The sequence below is a fragment of the Gossypium raimondii genome, chromosome 10 (assembly GCF_025698545.1).
Source record: "Gossypium raimondii isolate GPD5lz chromosome 10, ASM2569854v1, whole genome shotgun sequence".
NCBI classification, from domain to species: Eukaryota; Viridiplantae; Streptophyta; class Magnoliopsida; order Malvales; family Malvaceae; genus Gossypium; species Gossypium raimondii.
In genome coordinates, this window is record NC_068574.1 from 20,697,474 (window position 1) to 20,722,284 (window position 24,811).

The 24,811-nt window shown below is 33.2% G+C and overlaps 1 protein-coding gene and 1 non-coding gene across 5 annotated transcripts; both read left to right on the plus strand.

Moving 5' to 3' along the window:
• The first annotated feature begins 545 nt into the window (after positions 1-545).
• On the plus strand, positions 546-2,853 carry LOC105777767 (F-box/kelch-repeat protein At3g06240). 4 transcript variants are annotated; one of them, XM_052622682.1, is made up of 2 exons: positions 546-1,848; positions 2,448-2,853. In XM_052622682.1, the coding sequence occupies exon 1, from the start codon at positions 655-657 to the stop codon at positions 1,807-1,809; it is 1,155 nt and encodes a 384-aa protein (XP_052478642.1). In that variant the 5' UTR covers positions 546-654; the 3' UTR covers positions 1,810-1,848; positions 2,448-2,853. The 4 variants fall into 4 exon arrangements, with proteins under 4 accessions (XP_052478642.1, XP_052478641.1, XP_012456667.1 ...); XM_052622681.1 differs by having other exon boundaries at positions 2,462-2,853; XM_012601213.2 differs by lacking the exon at positions 2,448-2,853 and adding an exon at positions 2,057-2,304.
• A 21,584-nt stretch (positions 2,854-24,437) lies between these two features.
• LOC128034376 (small nucleolar RNA R16) lies at positions 24,438-24,526 on the plus strand. The gene has a single exon (XR_008190501.1). It is a non-coding gene; the product is annotated as a small nucleolar RNA R16 (small nucleolar RNA).
• Positions 24,527-24,811: the final 285 nt, after the last annotated feature.

The window sequence follows — 24,811 nt, forward strand, 5'->3', positions numbered from 1 at the left end:
TCATTTTTAACCCTTCTACTTTTCAAATTTTAAAATTTCAAACCTCATCAAATAATAATTGTTAAATTCATTAAGTTATGCTATTTACAGAATATGATACGACAAACATATTATTATATGTATAATGTTATGTCACTAGTTATTTCCACATATTATTCACTAAAAATATAATTAATGGATTAACGATTGTATTTTATGTAAAGATTGAAATTTCAAAATTCAAAAAGTATAAGGACTTAGAATGATTAGATTTGAGAATATGAACTAAATTTACAACTCTAAATGACTAGTAATTGAATTTAACCAAACAAATTTAATTGCTACTTTTGGGTTAGGACTAAAACTTTAAAATTGAAAAGTAAAAGGAGTAGACTTAATCAATTTAAAAATACAAAATTAAAATTGATCAAATTAAATTTTAATGACTGAATCCATAACTTTCATAAATTACAGGGACTATAATAGCATAATTTAACCTTCACTTTCTTTCACATCTTCAATATTGTTTTGTTATTGGTATATACCAAATAAGAACACGTGTAATGTTACTTGTTACAGTTTTGTCTTCTTTTTTCTATCTTAGTTCACATTGTCTTCCCCCAGAAGAAATCATTCATCAAAAGACAGAGGAAATAGATAAGATAGAGAGGGAAGATGCCCGAAACTAGATTCGAGGTACCAGAAATGGTGAGGTTGGAGATTCTGTCAAAGCTTCCAGTTAAATCCTTGACACGTTTCAGGTGCGTTTGTAAGTCTTGGTGTTCATCTTTTCAAACCCCTCATTTCATTACCAAACATCAGCAAAACAACCTCCACAACAACAACCTTAATCTCCTCCTCAAACGTTGTCTGGGTAACACCCGTGATGACATCTACTATTTCTCTCAACTTTCAACTGAGAAAGGCCAAAACTTTTCGGTACAAGACAACATTCACTTACCCTTTTTCGAGGATTGTTGGTATGCCCCTGTGGTTTCAGGTCCTTGTAATGGATTGTTGTGTTTACATGATGCTGATAAGGTTGCCCTTTGGAACCCATCAACTAGAGAGTTTAAAACTCTCCCTCAATCCACAGTCCAACGCCCTCCCTCAGTAGATTCCACTAGTTTTGGTTGCGTTGGTATTGGGTTTGATTCTCAAAATGGTGACTACAAAGTGGTAAGATTTGTTACTAATTATTTTGAAGAGAATGAAGATGAAGGGTTAATGGGTGATTGGAACCACCAAGTTGAGTTATATTCACTTAAAAGCGATTCATGGAAAGAGATTTCAGTTCCCGGGGTTCAACCTTATGGATCTCCTTTGTTTAATAATTACGTAAATGGGTTTTATTATTGGCAGGCAATTGGGGACTCTGATTACCTTATTCTCTCATTTGATATGGTCAATGAAAAGTTTTCTGCTTTACCATTGCCTGAATTTGGTGGGTCTTTAGCTGAATACTATTTGGAACTTTTGGATTTCAATGGACTGCTTGGTGCTATTATTTACCCAAGGGAAGGGACTGACAAATCTTTTGATTTATGGGTTATGAATGGATCGTGGACTAAACAATTCAGTATTGAATCTCTTCCTAGGGTTGAGAGGCCTTTGGGGTTTTGGAAAAATGGTGAATTGTTTCTTGAGAGCTCGGATCATGAACTTGTGTTGTTTGACCCCTCCACACGAGAGCTTAAAAGTCTTGGTATCCATGCTTATCAGGAAACGATGCAGATTATTACTTATGTTGAGAGCTTGGTTCCAATCAATGGAAGATCAGAGCGCGAGGAACTTATAATACGTCGGCCGGCTGGAGACGCATCGAATTGATATTGAATATGAAAATGGATGGGGACTACAACAAAAGAGGTAAGATTTCATGGGATTTGCTGTCTTGATATGCAGTTTATGTCGAATATATTATATTGTCTTTCTCCAAAAATGCTGTTATTGTTCGTTCTATACGCAAGCCAAAGATGTTAGCCTCTGCCTTGTCTGTATTTTTTTTTTGGTTGTTTCAGTGAATTTGCTAGATTTCTGCCCAGAGAATCAATTAGTTGTTAAGTCTTATCTGCAGGTCTAATAACCTGCATATACGATCTGCAGGTGCATATACATGCTGGATATGGTGTGCTTTTCATACATGAATCGTTGTTTAGAGAGCTAGATGTCTTGAATTGATGAATGTAATTTGATGTTGAACAATTGGAACTATTATGATGATGATCATGACTTATTGTCTGTACTTTTAGATCCAAATGAAACAGTGTAATTAGCTCAAATAATTTTGTTTTCTAGGAATCCACTGAATACAGATTGCTTGTCTGTGTGTTTGCTCCCACTTTTATTACAATTTCCATTCCCAGTTGCTTGCCTATGCAACTTGGGGCAGCTTATACTATCATGAATCGTTATCAGCTAGTTTCTCATTTTTGCAGTGGTGTTGATGTATGTTTTTTGGATTTGAGTGTGTTGAGTACAGGTATGATCAATGGTTTTTAATGTATTTGGAGGATCAGATTCTCATACCCATATCTGGAAATCTAACACGAATACTAGATATGGGTGCTTAAAGAAAACTAAGATGTTGGAGCAAAATTGGCAGTGATATGATGATAGTCCTCATGGCACCACTGTTGACTTATTACCTAGATTGATGATCGTCCGTATCTAAAATGGTGCCTAACACTAGTTACGGATGCTTCAAGAAAACTGAAAAGTACAGAAAGAATCTTATGAGCTAGGTTGCTCTACTGTTCATTTATTTCGCGTAGTCCATATTTTTATTCAACATAAATTCGAACATGAATACACGACTATGACCTTTCAAGGATGAAACTTCCTAATATTTGAAAAACTTCAAACTTAAATCTATCTGTATCAAAGTACTTAATTACTCAAATATGAAAGCATATGATATAACGGGGAAGAGATTGGATAAAGCAGATAGTTAAGGTGAGGGCTTAAATTCCAGGTTTTCTATATATACAGGGAAGCCGGGGTTCTTCATGATTCTTGCTTGTCATTGATTCAAGGATTATGTGTTTATTTTATTATAATTATCATGATCCAATGTTGATATATTAACCAATTAGTCTTGCTCATGAGTCGGGCTACTCAGCTCAGCTCGAAGGCTCGTTTGAAAATTGAGAGGGTTTGAATAAAAATATAAGGCTCGTTTGAAAATTGAGAGGGTTTGAATAAAATAGACCTTACAAATGGGTTTGGGTAAAAAAAGATATTTTTGGCCCGAGCCTGGCTCGAATTCACAAAAGGACAAAAAAATTGATATTTTTTGTTGTTTTAATGCTATTTTTTTCTTGTTTTCCCTCTATTTTGCTACTATTTTCACTATTATATTACTATTATTTTGTTGTTATTATTTTGATATTGTATAACTCTTGTTTTATTGTTAATTTTGTTATTATTTTAGAGGCATTTGCTTGTTAAGTTGCATCTACCTTAGTGTTATTTAAATATACATATTTTTTAAATTTTATTTTCAATTTGTTGGAAAATATTTATTTTAATGTTTTTAGTATTTTTTATGTATTATATATATATATTTAAAAAGTATATAAAAAATAATATAAAAATTTAATACAGGTCTAGCTGGGTATGAGTTTTAACATTTTTATCCGGGTAGAGTTTAGACAAAAATTTTAAGCTTATTTTTAGACTGAACACGGGCCTAGCAAACGGGCTTAAATTTTTTGTTGAGCCCAATCTGACCCGGCCCATGAACACCTTTATAACCAATCCTCCGCGCCTCCTTTTTTTCATTTGCATGAAATTCTCCTATGATTCATTCTTGCATTTCCACTTCTGGTAATCGGTGATCATAACTTTTTTCTTCATTTGCTCTTCTTTTTCCTTTACATTTTTTTTACATTCACTTTTAGCCAAATTGCATCATCGATCTATTCAAGACTCTTTAGTTTCTTTAATTTTAACTATAGATCCTTATCTTCTTCAATTAGTCTTTAAGTTAACCTATCCCTACCTTTTTCATTAATTTTGGAACAATTATTTCTATTTGCATTCTCTAAGGGCACGTTTGGTTCGCTGTAATGGAATAGAGCTGTAATTGAATAGAGCTATAATGGAACAGAGGTGTAATGGAATAGAACTGTAATAGTAATTCAATTGTTTGATTGAATAGAATGGAATAGAACTGTAATAGTATTCTTGTGTTTGGTTGAATAGAATGATGTTGTAATAGCATAAGAAAAAAAATTAAAATAACTAGAATACCCTTAACATAATTTTTTTTAGGTAGATGGTTATTGTTATTGTTATTAAATTTTAATAATATTATTAATATAAATAATAAATAATTTAATCATATTTGAACATAATTATTATTAAATATAATTTAATAAAATATATAATTTAATAAAATTCTTAATATAATTATTCTTATATGAATTTACTAAAATCATAATATATAATACTATAAAATAATATATAATCTATTTTATTATTTTTAAACCGCAATACATATTTAATGTGTTAAAATATCATTAGTGAAACAAATAATTTAATTATTCTACAATAAAAACAAAAATATTAAAAGTAATAAATAACTTAAGAATTATATTTTACATCCAAACATAATATTCATATATTAACAAAAAGTTACATAATTTCATTAGTTTATATGTCATAATATCCAAACATAATATTCATATATTCATATATTAACAAACTGAATATTCATATATTAATAAAAAGACTAATTTACTTTTTGATTTAATGTATAATGAGTAATTTACTCATTTTTCCAGTGGAGAGGGCAAAATACAATGCAACTCCTAATATAATGGCTTCTATAGTACTTTTACCGTTTTGTTTGTTTTTCAAGTATTCTGAAGGAATTGGATTGCTTTTAGCATGGAGCAGAGACCCATTACTATGCAACTTATCAAATGGAGAATTGGAAGGTTGTTTTTTTGTTAACTTTGATGTGCAACATTTGGATTATAATTTCTTTTGCAGAAATGATCATATGAACGAATTTCTTCTTCTATTTTTTTGTTCATTATAACTTGAGAGAGATTTCCCACAGACAGGATGGCTGTTAGAATAAAGCCTCATGGTGAATTCTATATTATATATTGGGATGCCTGCACATAGATCGGCCAAGTGCTAAGAAAAGCCAAGTAAACCGCAAGGAGAGTTAAACTATACTTCATTTTTTGTCAAATTAAGACCATCTCAAATATGCACAAGGACTTTGACAAATGTTGGTGAGGCAAATTCATCTTTTGCACAAGGTAACTTAATGAAATTTACGCGAGCAGAATCAGAATATAAAATTGGTGAATTCACTCAAGGGTATGTCAAGTACATACCTATATCTAACGCTCATCAATTACATCCAGTTATAGATGTGGAGTATCTTTGCTTTTCTAAACTCAAAATTAATACTTGATAATGAAGTTGCTTAAAAAATGTAAATAGTAATAATGTCTATCAGAAGATCAACAACAACAATAAGTAGAAAGGTTTGAGAGAAAAATCCATGAAAAGAATTAATATGGTCATTTCATGTGCCAAAGAAGTTCTACAAAGTGCATTTATATGAAATAGAAACATTGGAAAATCAGTCTGTTTGTTGCTAGAATTAAGGTAAATTTCTCCAAAAAGGGGAGATACAGAGTTGATACAAAGTTTAGAAAGTTGTTCAAATAAGAGGTACATACAGTTTTAATTTTCACATCCCTACCTTGTGCATTTTCAAAAGCTCCAATAAACCAATTATTAGTAACAATCAAATAAAGCAACAAAGATTAAGAACTAGTGAAATCTAGCAGATGACAATAAGAATGGTTATTTTTGTAAAACAACCTCTTACAGTATTAGTAACCCCTTGCTGATTCTTAAGAATGCTAGCATAGAAAAAATTATCAAAAAGGAATATGGAACCAGGTTATTACAATTAGCAGATAAAAGGCTCCCTCCCCGATTGAAAATAGAAAGGAAAGGCCATTAGAGCAGAGAAAGAGGTATACCGTCTCAGTGTTTCACGACTGATCCATTTATAGTGCAACATTTACATCACGATGGCTGTGGGAAACAACTTGCAAGTTTACTCTCATTATTATTTCTGTGGGAAACAACTGTTTTTGTAATTTCAGTTCTCGTGCTACCTTCCGATCTTATTATTTCCTAGAGACTATCTGAAATTTGGCCAATCACTTTGTTCCTAATCATTATAAAAAATTAAAGTGTCACATTATCATCAACATTATTGACTACATGGAAACAACCAACAAGAACTTATAGCTAGTGAAGCATATGTGAAGATTAAGTGAAAAATCTAACATACTCTTGAATAGCTAACGGAACTCTGAGTTTATATTCTTCTCACAAACTGCTCCCAATTTATACTTATATCCATATATTATTATTCCCAATGCTGAAACTTTTAATAACCAGATTTCGCATAAATAAAACACAACATAAAGAAATATGCAAGCATTTTATTCGGGAACACGCATTATTTCAACTAAGAAATCCAATATAGATTCTTAATTTTCACTCTTATATGCATATATACACATATAAATGAAGTTCTTAAGTTTAAAGTCATAAATAACTTTGACAACAAGGTCCACTTACCTAATCTCATCATGTATGGCATCTGATAGTTGCCTTACTTTCATGTTTTCAGAACCAAGATGGTTAAGTGCTACCGACTGCTTCACAGCTGAAATGATGTTGTTGCGTAATTTGAAGTTAAATTTATTGCTTTATTCAGAACATATTATAAAGGGACATTATAAGAATGTCGCTATTTACTTCATATTCATTAAATATACGAAGGTTGTATTCGGCGTGTTCTTGAGTTGACAGAGTCATTCTTTGAATCCATTAGGAAAAAAAGCAAGTATAAAATACATAGCTCGAGCTTAACAACTGCTTTTATCTAAACAAGTTGAATCAAGCTATTTGGCTTGTTTACGAAAAGCATAGGTTGATAATCGATATACAATAATCACATTTGTTAACAATCTATAGCAGCAAAGCAGCTTAATCAAACATGGCCTTGAATTTGAAATTAATAAATTATTCCCAGATATAATAATCAAATTAAATTCCATGAAAATACCTAAAACTCAAAATCAAGACAAAACCCATTCAAGCAAACAATCACAGACAACAAGCATCCATGATTTCCAGGTTACCCAAAAGTTCAGCATTCTAAAACTTTTACCTTAATCTTAGAAAAATATATAAAAGCTAAAAAAGTAGATAATATTGGTGATTAAAAAAAGAAGAAGAAAGAATGTACTTTGTCCTTGAGCTTGCGAATGATTTTGAGACAGAGCTTGTCGAAGTCACCATCATCCTTGAGCTTTGCAATTACCTCCTCTTTCCTAATCTTCTTGTTTTCTTCTCCCATCGGTTGCTTTGCATTCAATCTGTTGGAAAAAAATACCTTTCTCTTTTATGTTTCTATTAACAGGGAAAGGGGAAGAACGTAAGAATGAAAAATCATAAAGTTTCTTTTATGTTTCATTTTCGTTCCTGATAAAATGAAGAAAAGAAATGAAGGAAAAGATGAAGCTGAGGGCAGAAAAGTTTGATGAAGCTGAGGGCAGAAAAGTTTCTAACTACCCAAACGTAAGAAGGAAAAATCATAAAGAAGGAAAAAAAATTACCTCTGCAATTTGGAAAAGAAGGAAACGTAGGAGAAGATGAAGCTAAGGGCAGAAAATGAAAAATAGGAAAGAAATGGCGGATGGAATTGCTATTCAGCGTTGAAGGGAATGAATGGCTATTACAGCCGATGGGTGTAATAGGGCCTAAATGGAATCAGGCTGTAATGATATTACAGCCAACCAAACTAACGTTTGGTGGTGGGCAATTGAATAGGCAAGGAATGGAATGGCTATTCATGCCAAGCAAACATGCTGTAAGGGTTCACTCATTACCTCATATGCTGCATTGGGTTTTACATAATTTGGGTTGCATTAATTAAAGAAGTCCATGAATTACTACCATCTAGTATTGGTGGACTAAAATCTTCTCATCTTTATTGATCGTTTCACTTATTATTGTTTCTTAAAAGCTGCCTTCACACGAGTATTAACATCTACACCTTTATTAATGTATACCTTTTCACAGTCTACATGCTCATTCTTTAGTTATTATATTCGACATTTAAAATTCCTAAGGTTAGCTACCAAATATGCCCCATTTTCTCTTTCATTATCTCCACCTCTAACATGAACTTGTTGTTTAACCTTTTCCAACTTCTTTCTCTCATCAATAGACACTTGATTTAGTGTTCGATGAATTGAAGAAATGGATTAGTTAAAATCAATTTTATATAAAAATAGTCAACAACCAAGACATCTCTGCATCCTAAAACTCTAATCAAGAATTGAAATTGATTAATTAGTTAAAACCTTCGTAGTCATTTTAAAGTAATTGTAACCTTCCATGAGTTCTTTTCATTGAAACTCTCTCATGGATCAATAATATTTTGAAAAGTGATCATATTCAAAGGGTGAAGGGGCACTCATCAAAATTATTTGGTAAACCTAAAATTCATATGGTAGAAATGTGTTCATGTTTTAACCTCTTAAAACCAACTTGATAACCTAACTTATCTCTACTTAAGAAATATTTCTTCCATCCCATCCAGTCAAAACTAAAGAAGAAATCACTTGCCTAAGATTCACTATATATTGATGCCTCCATTTTGAACTTATCATTGTTAACTTCAGAAAATTTTATTGTATTGCTAATTAAACGTTTTTGTAGTCTATGCATAACTTCACAATCAATAGAACCAATTTCCAACTTCTTAGACACCAATATTAGATTATCTTTAATATATCTATCACATTCCATGAGTGTAAATTTGCTAGTCATGTTGTCTCTACCATATTCTTAAGGATGTTTCCAACCATGTTAGATCATGTTAAAGTCTTCTTATAAGTTTTCTTGACTTCGCTTCCAAAAATGGTGTATTACTATCTTTGAATTTTGATATCACTATGTTCACGTTGGTTTCATGTTTCATTTTATCTCTTTCAATATAAGAAATAAAGCCAAAAACCATTCAATTTCTTGCCTCCTTCATGTTAGAGAATCCAACAATGTTAGATTTACAACTTTTAGAAATCTTTCTCTTCATGAAAATTGATTACTTACCATATCTTTCACAATCATATATGTTCACTACAAAAAAACATGTCAAAGATGATGATGACTTGAGACACTTCGGGATTGCGTCTTCTTAAATTGACTGACATCAATATGTAGGGATGCACATAAGTAGTGTCTCCTTAGGTAGGTACTGAAGAGATATCACTGTGGCGTGTCTTTCTTAGGCCTAACTTAAGGAGACGCTTCTGTCACATCTCCTTGGAACTAACCAATGGAGACACTAGGCAACATCTCTCTAGATTACCTATGGAGACGCTTTCTCGCGTCTACTAAGCTGTCGATTGTAGAGACGTCAGTCATCATCTCCGTAGGTCTCTAAATTGTTTTGCACAACTTAAACACCGAGATGTTCTGTTCTTGGTTTCTTTGTAGGTCTCTTGAATCTTGCTTTATCGAGATGTTCTGTTCTTGGTTTCTTTGTAGGTCTTTTGAATCTCGCTTTCTTTCTTCCAACTCCATTATTTCATTCTCCCTAATTTTTGTTTCCTTATGAATTCACGATCTTGGAGTAGAGAAAATGGTATGTCCATATTTACTACCTTGAAATTTTATCCATTCGTATGGTTTCAAATTCACTTATATAATGTTTAATGGGGCTTTTTGTTTACTTTATGTATATTATCCCAAATATCCATTGCATGAATAAATTTGTGATATAAGTATTTCATTTGTACGTATGCAAATAATGAATAAGTTTGTTACTGAATTTGTTGTTTTAAATCGATTCTTTTATTCTTTGAATCAATTGTTTGTTGTTTTAAATTGATTCTTTGCTTTTTTGAAGCGATTCATGATTTTTGTTTTAAATTGATCCATGATTGTTGTTTTAAATCGATTATTTGCTTCTTTAAATTGATTTTTTTGTTGTTTTAAATCGATTCATTATTATTTGAATCGATTCTTTGTTGTTTAGCTTGATTCATGTTCCAACATAAATTCACTGCTGATATTCATTTGGTCCCTTATCAAGAGTTGCACAACATCTGTCCATTATCAAGATTAACTTACATCGGTGTAAATAAGTTCTTTTTCCCTCAAACCTCTTGTTGGATGTGTCAAGCAAAGGGAGGTTCCCTCAATATTCTATTAAGAGAAAATACATAAATACACCGGATGTGTCTCATGTGGCTAACTAAAAATACGATAAATGCAAGTGCACCTATCAATAAATAGTATAGCTATGGTGAGTAGAGATATCGTATCCACAAGGACTAAAAGTATTAGTAATTATTTTTCTATTATTTAGCCGACAATTTGGAGTTATGAGTTTTAAACTAAAATTACTAAACTAATTTAACTAAAAACTCAACAGAGAAAAATCAAGAAAATAATTGAATAATAACCAATGAGAGAGACAATACTCAGGAAAGAATCCACCTAGACTTCATCTATTATTATGAATCTGAATTAAATGATTTATTCACTTGGTAACTTGATCTATAAAAATCCCTAAATTATGCTAATATCTCTTTTGAGAGTAAGAGCAACTGACTCTAGGTTGATTAATAGAAATTTCTTTATAATTAAAACCCTATTATCGCATTAACTCGATCTATGGATTCCCTTATTAGATTTGACTCTAATCCGGTAGATTTATATCGTCCTATTTCTAGGATTGCATACAACTCCACTAAATTGTGCTAGATCTACTCTTCAATATAAACTTTTGCTCCTCTGACTTAAGCACATTAAACATGAATTAATATTCCAAAAATATTAAAACAAGAAATCAGCACACATAACTAAGAACAAGAATCAAGTATTTATCGCGTAAACAAAAATTAAATAATAGAATTCATCATGGTTTTCATCTTTACTAGGTATCTAGGGAATTAGTTCATAATTCTGAATAAAAACATCTCAAAGTCAGAAAAACCACAAGAAACAAAGAAATTTATAAAAACTTCAAAAGAAATTAGAAGAGGTTTTCGATCTTGATGGAAATCTGCTTCAGAGTTGGCTCCAATGGTGTTCTTTGATTTGTTTTCTTTAATATTCTTTGATCCTTTTATATTTCTTCTATTTAGTATTTATAGACTTTAGAATACTCAAAAAACCTAAAAATTGCATTTGTTCGCGTGTTTGGGAAGCAGGTTGCGAAATCAACATGGGCTGGCACATGGTCGTGTGTCTAGTTCATTTGGCTCACACGACCGTATGTCCAGCCCGTGTGGGAAGGCCCAACCCATGTGGCTTCTGAAATATGCTCTTTTTGATTGATTTTCGCTCCTTTAGCTTCTAAATGCTCACCTAAGTATAGGAACATGAATTCAAAGGATTAGGAGCATCAAATTCACCAATTTGCATAAATATTCATCCAAAAACGCATTAAGAATGTGATTAAAATATGTTAGTTTTGTCGTTTATCAACACAAGTGTAAGTAATTCTTTGAATCGATTGTTTGTTGTGAAATATGTAACCATTTTCCTTTTATTCTTTGGAACTAACAAATAGAGATACTAGGTTGCATATCTCTGGATTACCTATGGAGATGCTTTCTCGCGTCTCCTAAGTTGTTGATTGTAGAGATGTTACTCATCATCTCCGTAAGTCTCTTTCCAATAAATTCTTTTATAAAAACTCACTAACCCTCCTCTCCTATAACACTCCAAACTCGACCTAGACGTTACAATCAAATTATAAAGGTTACATTGATATATAAAATATTGTCCGTTTATTTTTGTGAAAACTTAAGTTTAAATCGAAAGTAATTAAATTTATTTAATTTAACAAAAAATAAGTGCCCAGAAATTCGTGTGAGAGCACGTTTTGAAAAAAACTTGTTTTTTCGATTATTTTTAAACAAACCCATTGCTTAAACTACAAAATAATTGCAAAACAACATTTTTACTTGATCTCAAAACATTTGCAATGGAAAAATACTTTGGAGTTCTTAATTTTGAAAATCTTAATGTTTCAACAGTTATGTTGTCTTTGTTAAAAATACCATTTAAAAATATTATGCTTGGAAATAAAAAGAAATACAAAAATAAATGTCTCAAAAACATTTTAAAATGTTTGAAAGTCCGTAAAGCCCAAATCAAATCCAAAACATACTTCAAATCAAAATGTCAGAATCGAACTTTGGAATCTCCGCCAAATCCTAAGTCTAAGGATCACCTGAAATGAATCAAATAGACAAGCGAGCTGGATGCCCAGTGTGTGACTTGATCCACAAACTTAGTTTTACTTATAACATACACATATGCAAATTTCATAACAGGATTTCATATTTTTAGAATCATACATCATATAAGAACAAAACCTACCCCTATTCGCTACACACCAACTCCGTCCAACCAATCACACCAACTAGGACTACAATAGTCTATCCATCCAATCACATCGATACGTGGTGTTATACCACTAGAAAGGGTGTAGTTGAGCTGCCAGACAGATATTGCGGTTTAACCGCCAAAATTACAGTAAAACTACAAAAATACACTTCATCCATCACATATCAGAACCCACCTCGATGAACATGCATGAACAAACTAACTTATAATCATATCACATAAAATGTATGACATTCATACCTAAACATCGTTTCACAGATCATATCATATCATATCATATTTGTCACATAGAATTAATCCTACTAATCATACTTTCTAAGCATACTAACACATAACATACCGAATTTATGCTTTTATAAGCCTATAAGATAACCACGAATCCGATTCTAGAGTCTCCTATTTGGCCCCAAATCAGGCCTTCAAATTGACCAAAAAGGGCCCACATGCTCGTATAGCCCACACGGCCCAGCAAGCTATCTCGTGTGGCCCACACGACTTACCTGTTCAGCCTGTGTAATCACACACGCCCTTGTGCCTCACACGGCTGACCACACACCCGTGTGGTGCACATGATCGACCACACGCTCATGTAGTGAACATGACAAACTATATGCCTGTGTGGTGCACATGACCGACCACACGCCTGTGTGGTGCACATGACCGACCACATGCCCGTGTGACGCAGTGTAGTTTTGAAACAACCACTGTTTTCCAAGTTTTTTTGAGTTCCAATCAAGTTTTTGGGTTAGAATCACACACCTGATGATAGTTCTAATAAACCACACAACAACGTATTCTGAATCCTGTATATGGCACCAAATCGCAACGATTAACAAACACGAATTAACCCAAAATTCCACTAGATTACACCCATTTTTAAAAGAAAAAAATCCCTAAAATCAACAGAAGAGCACTTACTTCACAGAATAACAGCGTCGAAACAGTGACTACTCTATCGAAAGATTGTGATTCTCTCACCCTTTGCCTAATCAAAAGCCAAGAGAAATGCTTAACACAAAGAAGAACAAGAAATAAACACTAACATCTCAAACCTTGCTCAACAAACGACTTAAACATCTCAAACCTTGCTTAACGAACGAGAAATAAATGACATTACTTATACTATTCTTGGATTACAGTAAAAAAACATATAGTAGAAAAGATAGTCCCATAATGACTTAATGGCTGCAAAACAAAAGTAAAACGAAAAGAAGGAAAGAATGAAAACTCAATAGGAAAGAAAAGAAAAAAGGGGAAAAACAAAAGAAATGTGACAAGTGAGATGAGAGTGGACGATTTTAGGGAGGAGAAAAACTAGGAGAAATTGATAAAAATAAAAATAAACAAGATGTTCTCAAAATATTCTAACCCACCAGACTTCTTTAGAATTCAAATTGACCATAACTTCTAACACATAACAAGAAACAAAAAGTTTTCCTCATTTGTGCACAACGAGATTTGAACAGAAGACCTAAGGGTAAGCTAAAGCCTTACCACTAACTGAACCGGTAGGATCATCCTTGAAAGTAACTCACAAAAACAAAAGATAAGCCCTAAGACTCAACTCTTACATAATACCAAAATTAGTGGAAAATTTTCAAAATAAAGGAATCAAACTTAGGACCTAAAGTAAACATTCAAAGCACTTGACCAACATACCAAATCAAATTATTTGACATATTTAAACAATCCAAACTTAAAAAAGTTGGGGCATTACAACTCTCCCCTCTTTAAAGAAATTTCAGCCTCGAAATTTACCTGACTAAAAAAGATAAGGATACTGCTGAGGGATCGAGTCCTCAGGCTCTTAAGTGGCGTATTCTGAACCATGATTCTGCCATAGAACCTTAACTAATGGAATGGTCTTTCTCCTTAAGACCTTAACTTTATAATCCATAATCTGTACCAACTCTTCCTCAAAGGAAAAATCTGGCCTTAATTCAATCTCCTCCACATGAATAACATGGGAAGGACAACATGGACATGTGAAAGACGTCATGAATATTGTCAAACTTTGAAAGTAGCTCTAACTGATAAGTAATCGGCTCAACATGCCTCAAAACCCGATACGGCTTGATGAACCTAGGGCTTAACTTGCCCTTACGACCAAATTTGAGAACCTTTTTCCATAGAGAAACCTTAAGGAATACACGATCCCCCACCTTGAACTCAATATCCTTCCTCTTAAGAACCGCATAAGACTTTTGTCTATTAGAAGCGACCTTAAGTCAATCTCGAATCAAATAAACCTTATCCTTAGTCTTGACAACTAAGTCAGGACCCAACACCTTCCTTTCACCCAATTCGGTCCAATAAAATGGAGTGCGACACTTACGATCATATAAGGCTTCATAAGGAGCCATATGAATGCTAGACTGAAAACTATTATTATAAGCGAATTCAGCTAGCTACAGAAACTCTCCCGAACTATCCCGTAAGTCAATAACAGAGCTCTGGAGCATATTCTCTAAAATCTAAATTACCCTCTTAGACTGACCATCAGTTTGCAGATGAAACATTGTCCTAAAGTCCAATCGAGTACCTAGAGCCTTATGTGATTTCTTCTAAAGTTAAGAAGTAAATCGAGAATCTTGATATGAAATAATCGATACTGGAACCTTATGAAGCCTAACTATATCTAAAATGTAAGCTTCGCCAACTTCTGCAAAGAATAATTGTCCTGATCGGAATAAAGTGAGGGGACTTAGTCGATCGATCCATAATAACTCAAACATAATCCTTCTTAGTAGGTGTCAAATGTAACAAACTAACGAAGTCCATAGTTACTCGTTCCCACTTCCATAATGGAATCTTAACGAGTTGTAGCAAACCAGAAGGAAGCTGGTGCTCAGCCTTAATCTTCTGGCGCGTTAGATAACAAGACACAAATTTAGTTACCTCATGTTTCAACTTAGGCCACCAATATAACTCTCGGAGGTCACAGTACATCTTATTACCACTAGGATGCATAGCATAGGGGCTACTATGTGCTTCCTGCAGAATGGATTGCCTCGAATCTATATCACTCGGCACACAAATTCGACCTCGAAAACACAGAATACCATTGCTATTAAACCCAAAATTCAAAATCTTACCCTTATTAATCTGCTAAACCTGACTGATTAGAGACTCATTCAAAAGCTGCTTATTTTTAATCTCATTCAGCCAAGTTGGCTTAACTTGCAACTCAGCCAGAATCCCACCATCATAAAAAAAAATAAGACGAGAAAACATCGCCATCAACTCAGACATAGATCTTTGAATAAGGGCATCGACCACCACATTAGCCTTGCTAAGATTATAGTTTATCATGCAATCATAGTCCTTAAGTAACTCGATCCAATGATGCTACCTAAGATTCAACTCCTTCTGAGTGAGGAGGTACTTGAGGCTCTTATGATCAGTGTAAATGCTACACCTCTCACCATACAGATAATGCCTCCAAATCTAAAGAGAAAAGACAACCGTAGTAAGCTTGAGATCATACGTCGAATAATTACCCTCATGCTGTCTCAACTGTCTCGATGCATAAGCCACTACCTTTCCCTCTTACATTAGAACACAACCCAAACTAGTTTGGGGTGCACCACTATACACTACAAACTCTTTCCTAGGTTTAGGCTGAATCAGAACGGCTGTCTATGTCAAAACAGATTTGAGCTCCTCAAAGCTCGATTGTGGCTCATTGACCCACACAAACGGAGTGTTCTTACATAACTTAGTCAAGGGAGCTACTATAAGTGAGAACCTTCGACAAACGTCCGATAATATCCCACCAAACCAAGAAAACTCTGAAGCTCAGTCACATTTCTAGGCTGCTTCCAATCCAGAATAGCCTCTATCTTTTTAGGGTACCCTCAGTAGAAACCACATGCCCCAGAAACATGATCTCACTCAACCAAAATTCATAGTTACTTAACTTAGCATAGAGTTCTTTCTCACGAAGAGTCTCAAAAACCACTCTAAGGTGTTCATTATGCTGATCATCAATCTTAGAATATACCAAGATATCATTGATAGACATTATGGCAAACTGATCCAGATACGACTAAAAAACCTGGTTCTTGAGATCCATGAAAGCAGTCAGAGCATTAGTCAAACTGAATGGCATGACAAGGAACTCGTAATACCCATAACGAGTCCTAAAGGCAGTCTTATGCACATTAGCCTCATTTACTTTCAATTGATGATATCTAGAATGAAGACCAATCTTCGAGAACACTAACGCCTCACGAAACTGATCAAACATATTATCAATCCTCGGAAGTGGGTACCTATTCTTTACTATCATTTGTTCAACTGGCGGCAATCTGCACACATCCTTATTGAACTATCCTTCTTTTTGACAAAAAGAACTAGTGTTCCCCATAGAGACACACTAGGTCAAATAAACCCTTATCCAGAAGTTCCTGAAGTTGAAACTTTATCTCCTTCAACTCCTTTGGTGCCATAAGGTAATAAGCGATGGACATTGAAGCTATTCTAGGAAAAACCTCAATTCTGAACTCAACCTCCATATCTGATGTTAACCTCGACAATTCCTCGGAAAAGACATTTGAAAAATCCCTTACAGTTTGAATCCCTTCCACAGGTGATACCACATTACTGTTGTCATGCACATAAGCCAAATATACATCACACCCCTTTCGAACCAACTTTTCGGCTACCATAGCAGAGATTACATTAGAGAGGCAATCTTGATGCTCGCCGACCATCACTACTTCCTCACCATCTCCAACCTTAAGAGTCACCCTATTAGAATCACAATCTAATCCAACCCGATGCTCCACTAACCAATCCATACTCAATATCAAATTGAACTCTTTGAATGACAACCCTATCAAATCAGTTCGAAATACAAATCCCTTAACCTCAAACAGACACCTCCTAAATAGTTTACTAACTCAAACTAATTGCCTTAACGGACTAATCATAGAAACTACACTACTAGCATCCTTAACCAAAATCCCCAGATTACCCAATACACTACTAGAAATATAAGAATGCGTAGAACCATAGTCAATCAAAGCAAGATAAGGATGCGAATACATAGTAAACGTATTGGCTATCACATCGGCCACATCTCTATCCTCACGGTGCCTCACCACGTAAACTAAAGCTAGTTGTCTCGCCTCAGTCTGAATTGCACCTCTGCCCGGTGCCCTTTGACCACGACCACCTTTATTACCTCGCCTAAACTGACCATGACCCCTAGTGGATTACTGAATAGGCATCTAAGGCTGAATATGATCCTAAACCAGTGCTCATACCGGCTTAACCATACAAGGACACTCACTGATCCTATGCTCAATAGCCCACATTTGAAGCATGCCCCAATCCTTCTCCAATACTCACCCAAATGGTGTCTATTACAGTACTCACAAACTAGAACTTATTCAACCCTAACAGTTGACTACCTTCAGACATACTAACATTTAGAGTGTGAATACCACAACTAATATGTGTAATTGAGGTGGTGCCCTCAAGTATATGTAAAATCAAAATTATATAAGGATTTTCTATATATTTTTACCATATTTTTTACTTAATAAATATGTTAATCTCGAGTAATTGTTATTAAAATAAGTGAATTTTACTTAATTAGTAATATTGTTATTAAAATTGTGCTTAATTATATGGTTTTTGTACATATTTTATATTACTTCATGTTAATTTATTAATATGTGATTTTTCAATATGTAAGAGGACCATTGAAGATGTGATTAATGTGAATGAACATGGACATGTACAAATAAATTCATGTGGAAGGAAAGACCATGCAATTTGGGTCATAAGGTTGATAATTTAATCTAGTAAAAAAGGTGCTAAAAGATGGACATGTCTGCTAAGTTATTGGACTGAGAAACTGTCCAACAAAGGGGAACTGGAGCCCAATTTTGGCACAACTAGATGGCAGTCCAAAAGCAAGCTTTGAAGTATTTAATTGAAAGTCCTTACAGTTGGAAAATAATCAGAAATCAACCCAACTACTTTGTTGTTGAAACCGTCCACCCTATGGCTATTAATAGCCTTGGTTTGAATTCAAATTGAGGAGACTAAGTCATCCGCTTCTCCTTGAAATATTGCTGGTCATGTATGGTAGAAAAAGAAGGAATTTTGAATGTATTTTTAGCTAACTCTACCCCTAACCTTTACCTATAAATACCATGCACCTATCACTTCTCAAAACATCCCTCACAACTCATTCCTCTTCTCTCATTAGCATTTCTCCACATTTTATTTCCCTTTTCATTCCCTTGCATAGCCACCAATCTCTTTTCCATCCTTTAGCCAAAAAAGCTGTGTCAAAAGCATACTTTGGTCGGCCACCTTAAGAACTCCTTAGAAAAAGATGCATCGAGCAAAACGGAGGAGCACATCAGTCAAAATAGATCCGAAAGGTTGCTGAACTGAATTGGTCATAATAGATTTGAAAGGTTGCTGAATTGAATAGAGTTTACTGTTTCCACTTGTTATATATTTTAATTATGTTTGTTTTGAGTTTATTATTTTTTACATCAAAAATGATATTTTAAATCCTATTTGCTAGTATGATTACATTAATTCTATAAGATCTATTTTATTCATGTTTAACATGTTTAGGCCTCAGTTGATCATGTTTCCAATTAATATCATGATACATTTCATTCATACGTGATTGGGTATACTCAGATTAGTTAAGCGATCCTAACCAGACGATGGCTAGTAGACACATAACTGAAAAGTGCAATGCTCAATTTAGATCCTTAAACCTGACTAAGTTGAGGTTCGTAATATCTTTAGTTAGCTCTATTGCCTTGCATAGTTTTTAAGTTTGTGTAATTAAAATTTTACAAATGTAAATGTCCCTGTGACCTTACATAAATGCTAAGAAACCCTTAGTTAATATGATCGGTAAAATGCATATATAACTAAGTAAAAGACTCCGTAAGGACTCAATTTTGTTTCCAAACTCATGAAAGTTCGAGTTGTTGTGGAAGTAATTTCGAACATTGTTAAGCATGATAAAGTAAATTGAGTTAATTAATATAACTATCCTAACCCATTTATTGTTGATTGTTTTTGTTGCTAAAGCTATTCATTCATACATTTAGGTAAATTGCATCTAGATTAGAATTGCATAGGGATCAATCTTTGCATCTAATTAAATTTACTTAGTTTAATCATCATTATCATCAAAATTATTGAGTTTTTACATCAAATTGTTAATTATAATTTTTCAATTAATTAGTTAAGCTTATATAGTCCCTGTGGAGACGATAACTCATTTGACTTAATTATTACTTGAACGAGTGTGTACACTTGCACAAATCCTGTTACAGTATACGAGTCAAATTGTAATATAGTTACAACGAAGTAGGTTAGTACTCTGAGGATAGTACCCAAGGGAGGCAAGTACTAGATTAAAATTATCCTAAACGCAAATACAATTAATTAGTAATCTAGATAAATCATATTACGATAAAACGTAAAAAAGATATTTTTGGGTTTTTATGAATGGAAGAATAAGAATTGCATAAATAAAGTGAACTTCGAATAACTAAATTATAAACTTAATCAAATCTAAACATGAGTGATTAGCTTGCTTCGGCAGTCATAATCAACTATCGTCTCAAGCTTTCTTGTTCAATCAATTAGTTAATACCTCAGCAGGATCTTTCGATTCGTCCACTAACATATTGAGTCGACAAGAACTACTTATCTTTTGACCTCACAGTCCAGACTAGTTCATGGTTAAGGTGTTCATGAATAGGCCATACCAAATTTAGGTTAATTTCCACCTAGATGACTTCCTAGGGTTGTTAGGACTAGGGTTTAGATTCTTCATTTCCTAAAAAACTGATCTGTTAAGAAATCCCTACAAAAAAATTAATTATTCATACCTTCACTCCCTAATCCCCCATAAGAGGATTAGTTCCTCATGGAATCCATAAACACGATAAAATCATGATTGTATTTGATTGATGAATGCATAGAAATCCACAATAGTTTGATTGTGTTTGCAAATCAAGTTCTCTGAAGAACATGAATGAAAAGAACTGAAAAGAAATCTAAACCCTAAGAGTAAGAAAAGAAATAAAAACTAAATTATAAAGAAAAACTTAGAATATTAAAAGTTTTCCTTTAACAAGTGTTTAAGAGCCCATTTATAGAGTTAGGGTTGTCGTCGTTATTAACCCTAGGTCAACCGACACTATCGTATTTCACTTTTGATTGTCTGGACCAAAATACCCTTGACTTGTAAGTGTTTCTCGTACAGGATCGATGTTGCGATACAGGCACTAGGATGTCGCAACATCGAAGGCAATATGCTCAGGTTCAGGGTAACTTTAAGGGTGTGTCGCGTCACTGAAGGCAATCTCAAGATTCTTGCATTCTGCTCCCTCTGTTGTGGCATCAAACTTCCCGTGTTGCAACACAACGACCAATATTAAGTTTGTACACCCTCTAATGGTCTCCTGCACACTCACTAAGTACATTAGCTCACCTTTAGGCCTCATTCGACTCGTAAGGTCAATAAAAGACTCAAAATATAGTTTTTATTAGATTTAAACTAAACTATAAAAACTTAACTAAAACATAATGAAAATGCTTATATTCAAGCTCCTTAAGTGCGAAAACTAGTTTAATCAGCTACACCGAATTACGACAGATCAACAGTCAACTCAACTTGTAGAGGTCTCTCAACCCTGGCTCGTTTCATAGGTCGCTGAGAAAAACTAGAAGGACCTGAATCCCTCTTATTCTTTTTCTAGTTATTTTCCTTATCTCTTTTCTCGTACTCCTCACGCTTAATCTCCTCAGTGATTTTAGCCTTCTCCACTAATGTTTCGGAGACTCACTCCCACTAAGGGGCTACTAATACCTTAATTTCATACCTTAGCTCCTCCTAAAATTGGATACTCTTATCATAATCAGTCTAAACCAAACTTTGAGCATACTTGTTCTGCACTTGAGATCCACGTGCATCTATCTACAATTAATTAATTTAGGTTTTAAAAATCTTAAATCTAAAGTTTTATCAAAAGTGCTTATCAGAGTTTAGAGAATGCTTGAATCTACTACAATCTTTAGAGGCAAACAATTGTACCAAAGTAGCAAATATAAAAGCATCTAAAGTATATATAAAGTTTCAACATTTCTTACTTGGATCGGCGACAGAGTTTTGGTTTCACTTTTTGAAAGTCAAAAGGTAAAATTTAATAAAAATTCCAAATAATGTAGACTATATTTTTTATTTAAAAAAAAATTGAACCCAAAATGCACAACCCGAGTTTTGCAACCTGGCTTTGATACTATCAAATGTAACACCCCAAACTCGGTCTAGACATTTATGAAGGTTACATCGAGACATAAAATATTGTCTGTTTATTTTCGTGAATACTTAAGTTTAAATCGAAAGTAATTAAATTTATTTAATTTAATGAAAAACATAAGTGTCCAAAAATTTGTGTGAGAGCATGTTTTGAAGAAAACTTGTGTTGTCGATTATTTTTAAACAAACCCATTTGCTTAAATTATCCAACATTGCAAAACAACATTTTTACTTGATTTAAAAACATTTGCAGCAAAAAATACTTTAGAGTTTTTAATTTTGAAAATCGTAATGTTTCAATAGTTATGTTGTCTTTGTTTAAAATACCATTTAAAAATATTATACTTGCAAATAAAAACAAATACAAAAATAAATGTCCCAAAAACATTTTAAAATGTCCGATAGCCTGTAAAGCCCAAATAAAATCCAAAACATAATTAAAATTAAAATGTCAGAATCGAACTCCGGAATTGCTACCAAATCCTAAGTTTGAGGATCACTTGAAATGAATCAAACAGACCAGTGAGTTGGAAGCCCAATGTGTGACTTGATCCATGTACACAAATTTACTTATAACATACACATATGCAGATATCATAATAGGATTTCATATTTTCAGAAACATATATCATATTAGAATAAATCCTACCCCCATTCGCTACACACCAAATCCGTCTTACCAACTACACAAAACAGGACCAGAGGAGTCCATCCATCCAATCACACCGATACATGGTGGTATACCACTGAAAAAGGTGCAGTTGAGCTGCCAGACAGATATTACGATTTAACCGCCAAAATTGCAGTAAAACTGCCAGAATACACTTCCTTTGTCACATATCAAAACCAACCCAATGCATATGCATGAACAAACTAACATCTAATCATACCATATAAAATGTATGGCATGCATACCTAAACATCTTTTCATAGATCATATCATATTATTCACATAGAATTAATCCTACTAATCATGCTTCCTAAGCATATTAAAACATAACATATCAAATTTATGCTTTTATAAGCCTCTAAAATAACCATGGATCCAATCCAAGAGTCTTCTAATCGGCCGCAAATTAGGCCTTTAAATTGACCAAAAAGGGCTCTCAAGCTAGTGTGGCCCACACGGCCTACCTGTTCAACCTGTGTAATCACACACGCCTGCATGCCCTATATGACCCACCAAACACTCATGTGGTGTACACAGCCTGTCACACGCCTAACCACACGGCCGTGTGATGCACTGTAATTTTGAAACAACCACTATTTTTTAGGTTTTTTCGAGTTCCAATTGAGTTTTTGGGTTAGATTCACACACCTGATGATAGTTCTGATAAAACACACAACAACACACTCCAAATCCTACATACAGTAGCAAATCGCAATGATTAACAAACACAAATTAACTTAAAATTCCACTAGATTACACCATTTTTAAAAGAAAATAGTCCTTAAAATAAACATATGAGCACTTACTTCACAAGATAACAACGTCATAATAAAGACTACTCCACCAGAGGATTCCGATTCTCGCACCCTTCTAATAAAAAACCACGAAAAATGCTTAACACAATGATGAACGAGAAATAAACACTAACATCTTAAATCTTGCTCAACGAATGAGTTAAAACTTAATAGCAAAAAATAAAACAATGTTACTTACACTATTCTTGGATTACGATAAAAAATGGAGAGTAAAAAAGATAGACCCACAAAGACTTAATAGCTACAAAATAAAAGTAAAACAAAGAGAATGAAAGAATGAAAAATTAAAAGGAAAGAAAAGAAAGAAGGGGAAAAACAAAAGAAACCTAACAAGTGAGAGGGGAGTGGACGGTTTTGTGAAGGAGAAAAACTAGTGGAAATTGATAAAAATAAAATAAAATAAAAATAAACAAGATATTCTCAAAATATCCTAACCCATCAAATTTCTGTAAAATTCAAATTGACCACAACTTCTAACACATAGCAGGAAACAAAAAGTTTTCATATTTGCGCATAACAAGATTCAAACACAAGACCTACTGAAACCTTACTATTGAACCAATAAGCTCATCCTTAACAACAACTCACAAAAACAAAAAGATAAGCCCTAAGACTCAAGTTTTACATAATACCAAAATTAATGGAAAAATTCTGAAATTAGGGAATCAAACTCAAGACCTAAAACAAACATTCAAAACACTTAATCACCCTACCAAATCAAATTATTTAACATACTTAAACAATCCAAAATTAAGAAATTTGGGCCGTTACATCTTTTATTCATCAAATTGCCACCTCCAAAGATTTTTCCCTTCTCTATTCTCTTTAACTTTCCCTTATTTTTCCCTTCTCTATTCTCTTTAACTTTCCCTTCTTTCAATTCTTGATTCAATATAATTTTTGTATATCAAATCAAATTAAAAACTCAAATTCTTTTTAGGGTTTTTTTATCTCCTTTTTTGCATTACATCTATTTATCCTCTTCTCTTCTCAGCAAAAATATCAAATGATTTTACTAATGAAAGATATACAACAGATGCAGATAAAAGGGGGGTAAGCTTACTTGCCTATTGCATTCTCTTTCTTTGCCTTGGTTGCAAATGGACTTACCTACAATTTTTTCCATTTTTTGTTTATTTTTTTAAATTGTTAGTATTTTTATTTTTGGAGTTTATTGGATGGCAAGGGATGGATATTTATCTTATCATACACTCTGATTAAACCGTGTAGATTCAAATATTCGCTTATTGATATTCTGATGCCATTTTTTGGTTTTAAAATTAAAACCATATTGAAACCAAATATTTTTTAGAGTTGGTTATGATTTTAAGGGTATTTTTTTATGAAGAGAAGCAGACGGGTAGTTTGAATATGTTGCCATGTTGTATGTATGCATTTTTCACTATTTGTGAAATTTCTCTAATTTTAAGTAAATTTTTTATTTTTTACTTTATTTTACTAATAAAACTTAATTTCAATATTATCTATTTATCTTAAGAAAGAAAATGATGAAAATTGTATGTTTGTCCAAATGCAACACTTGTCATTGGT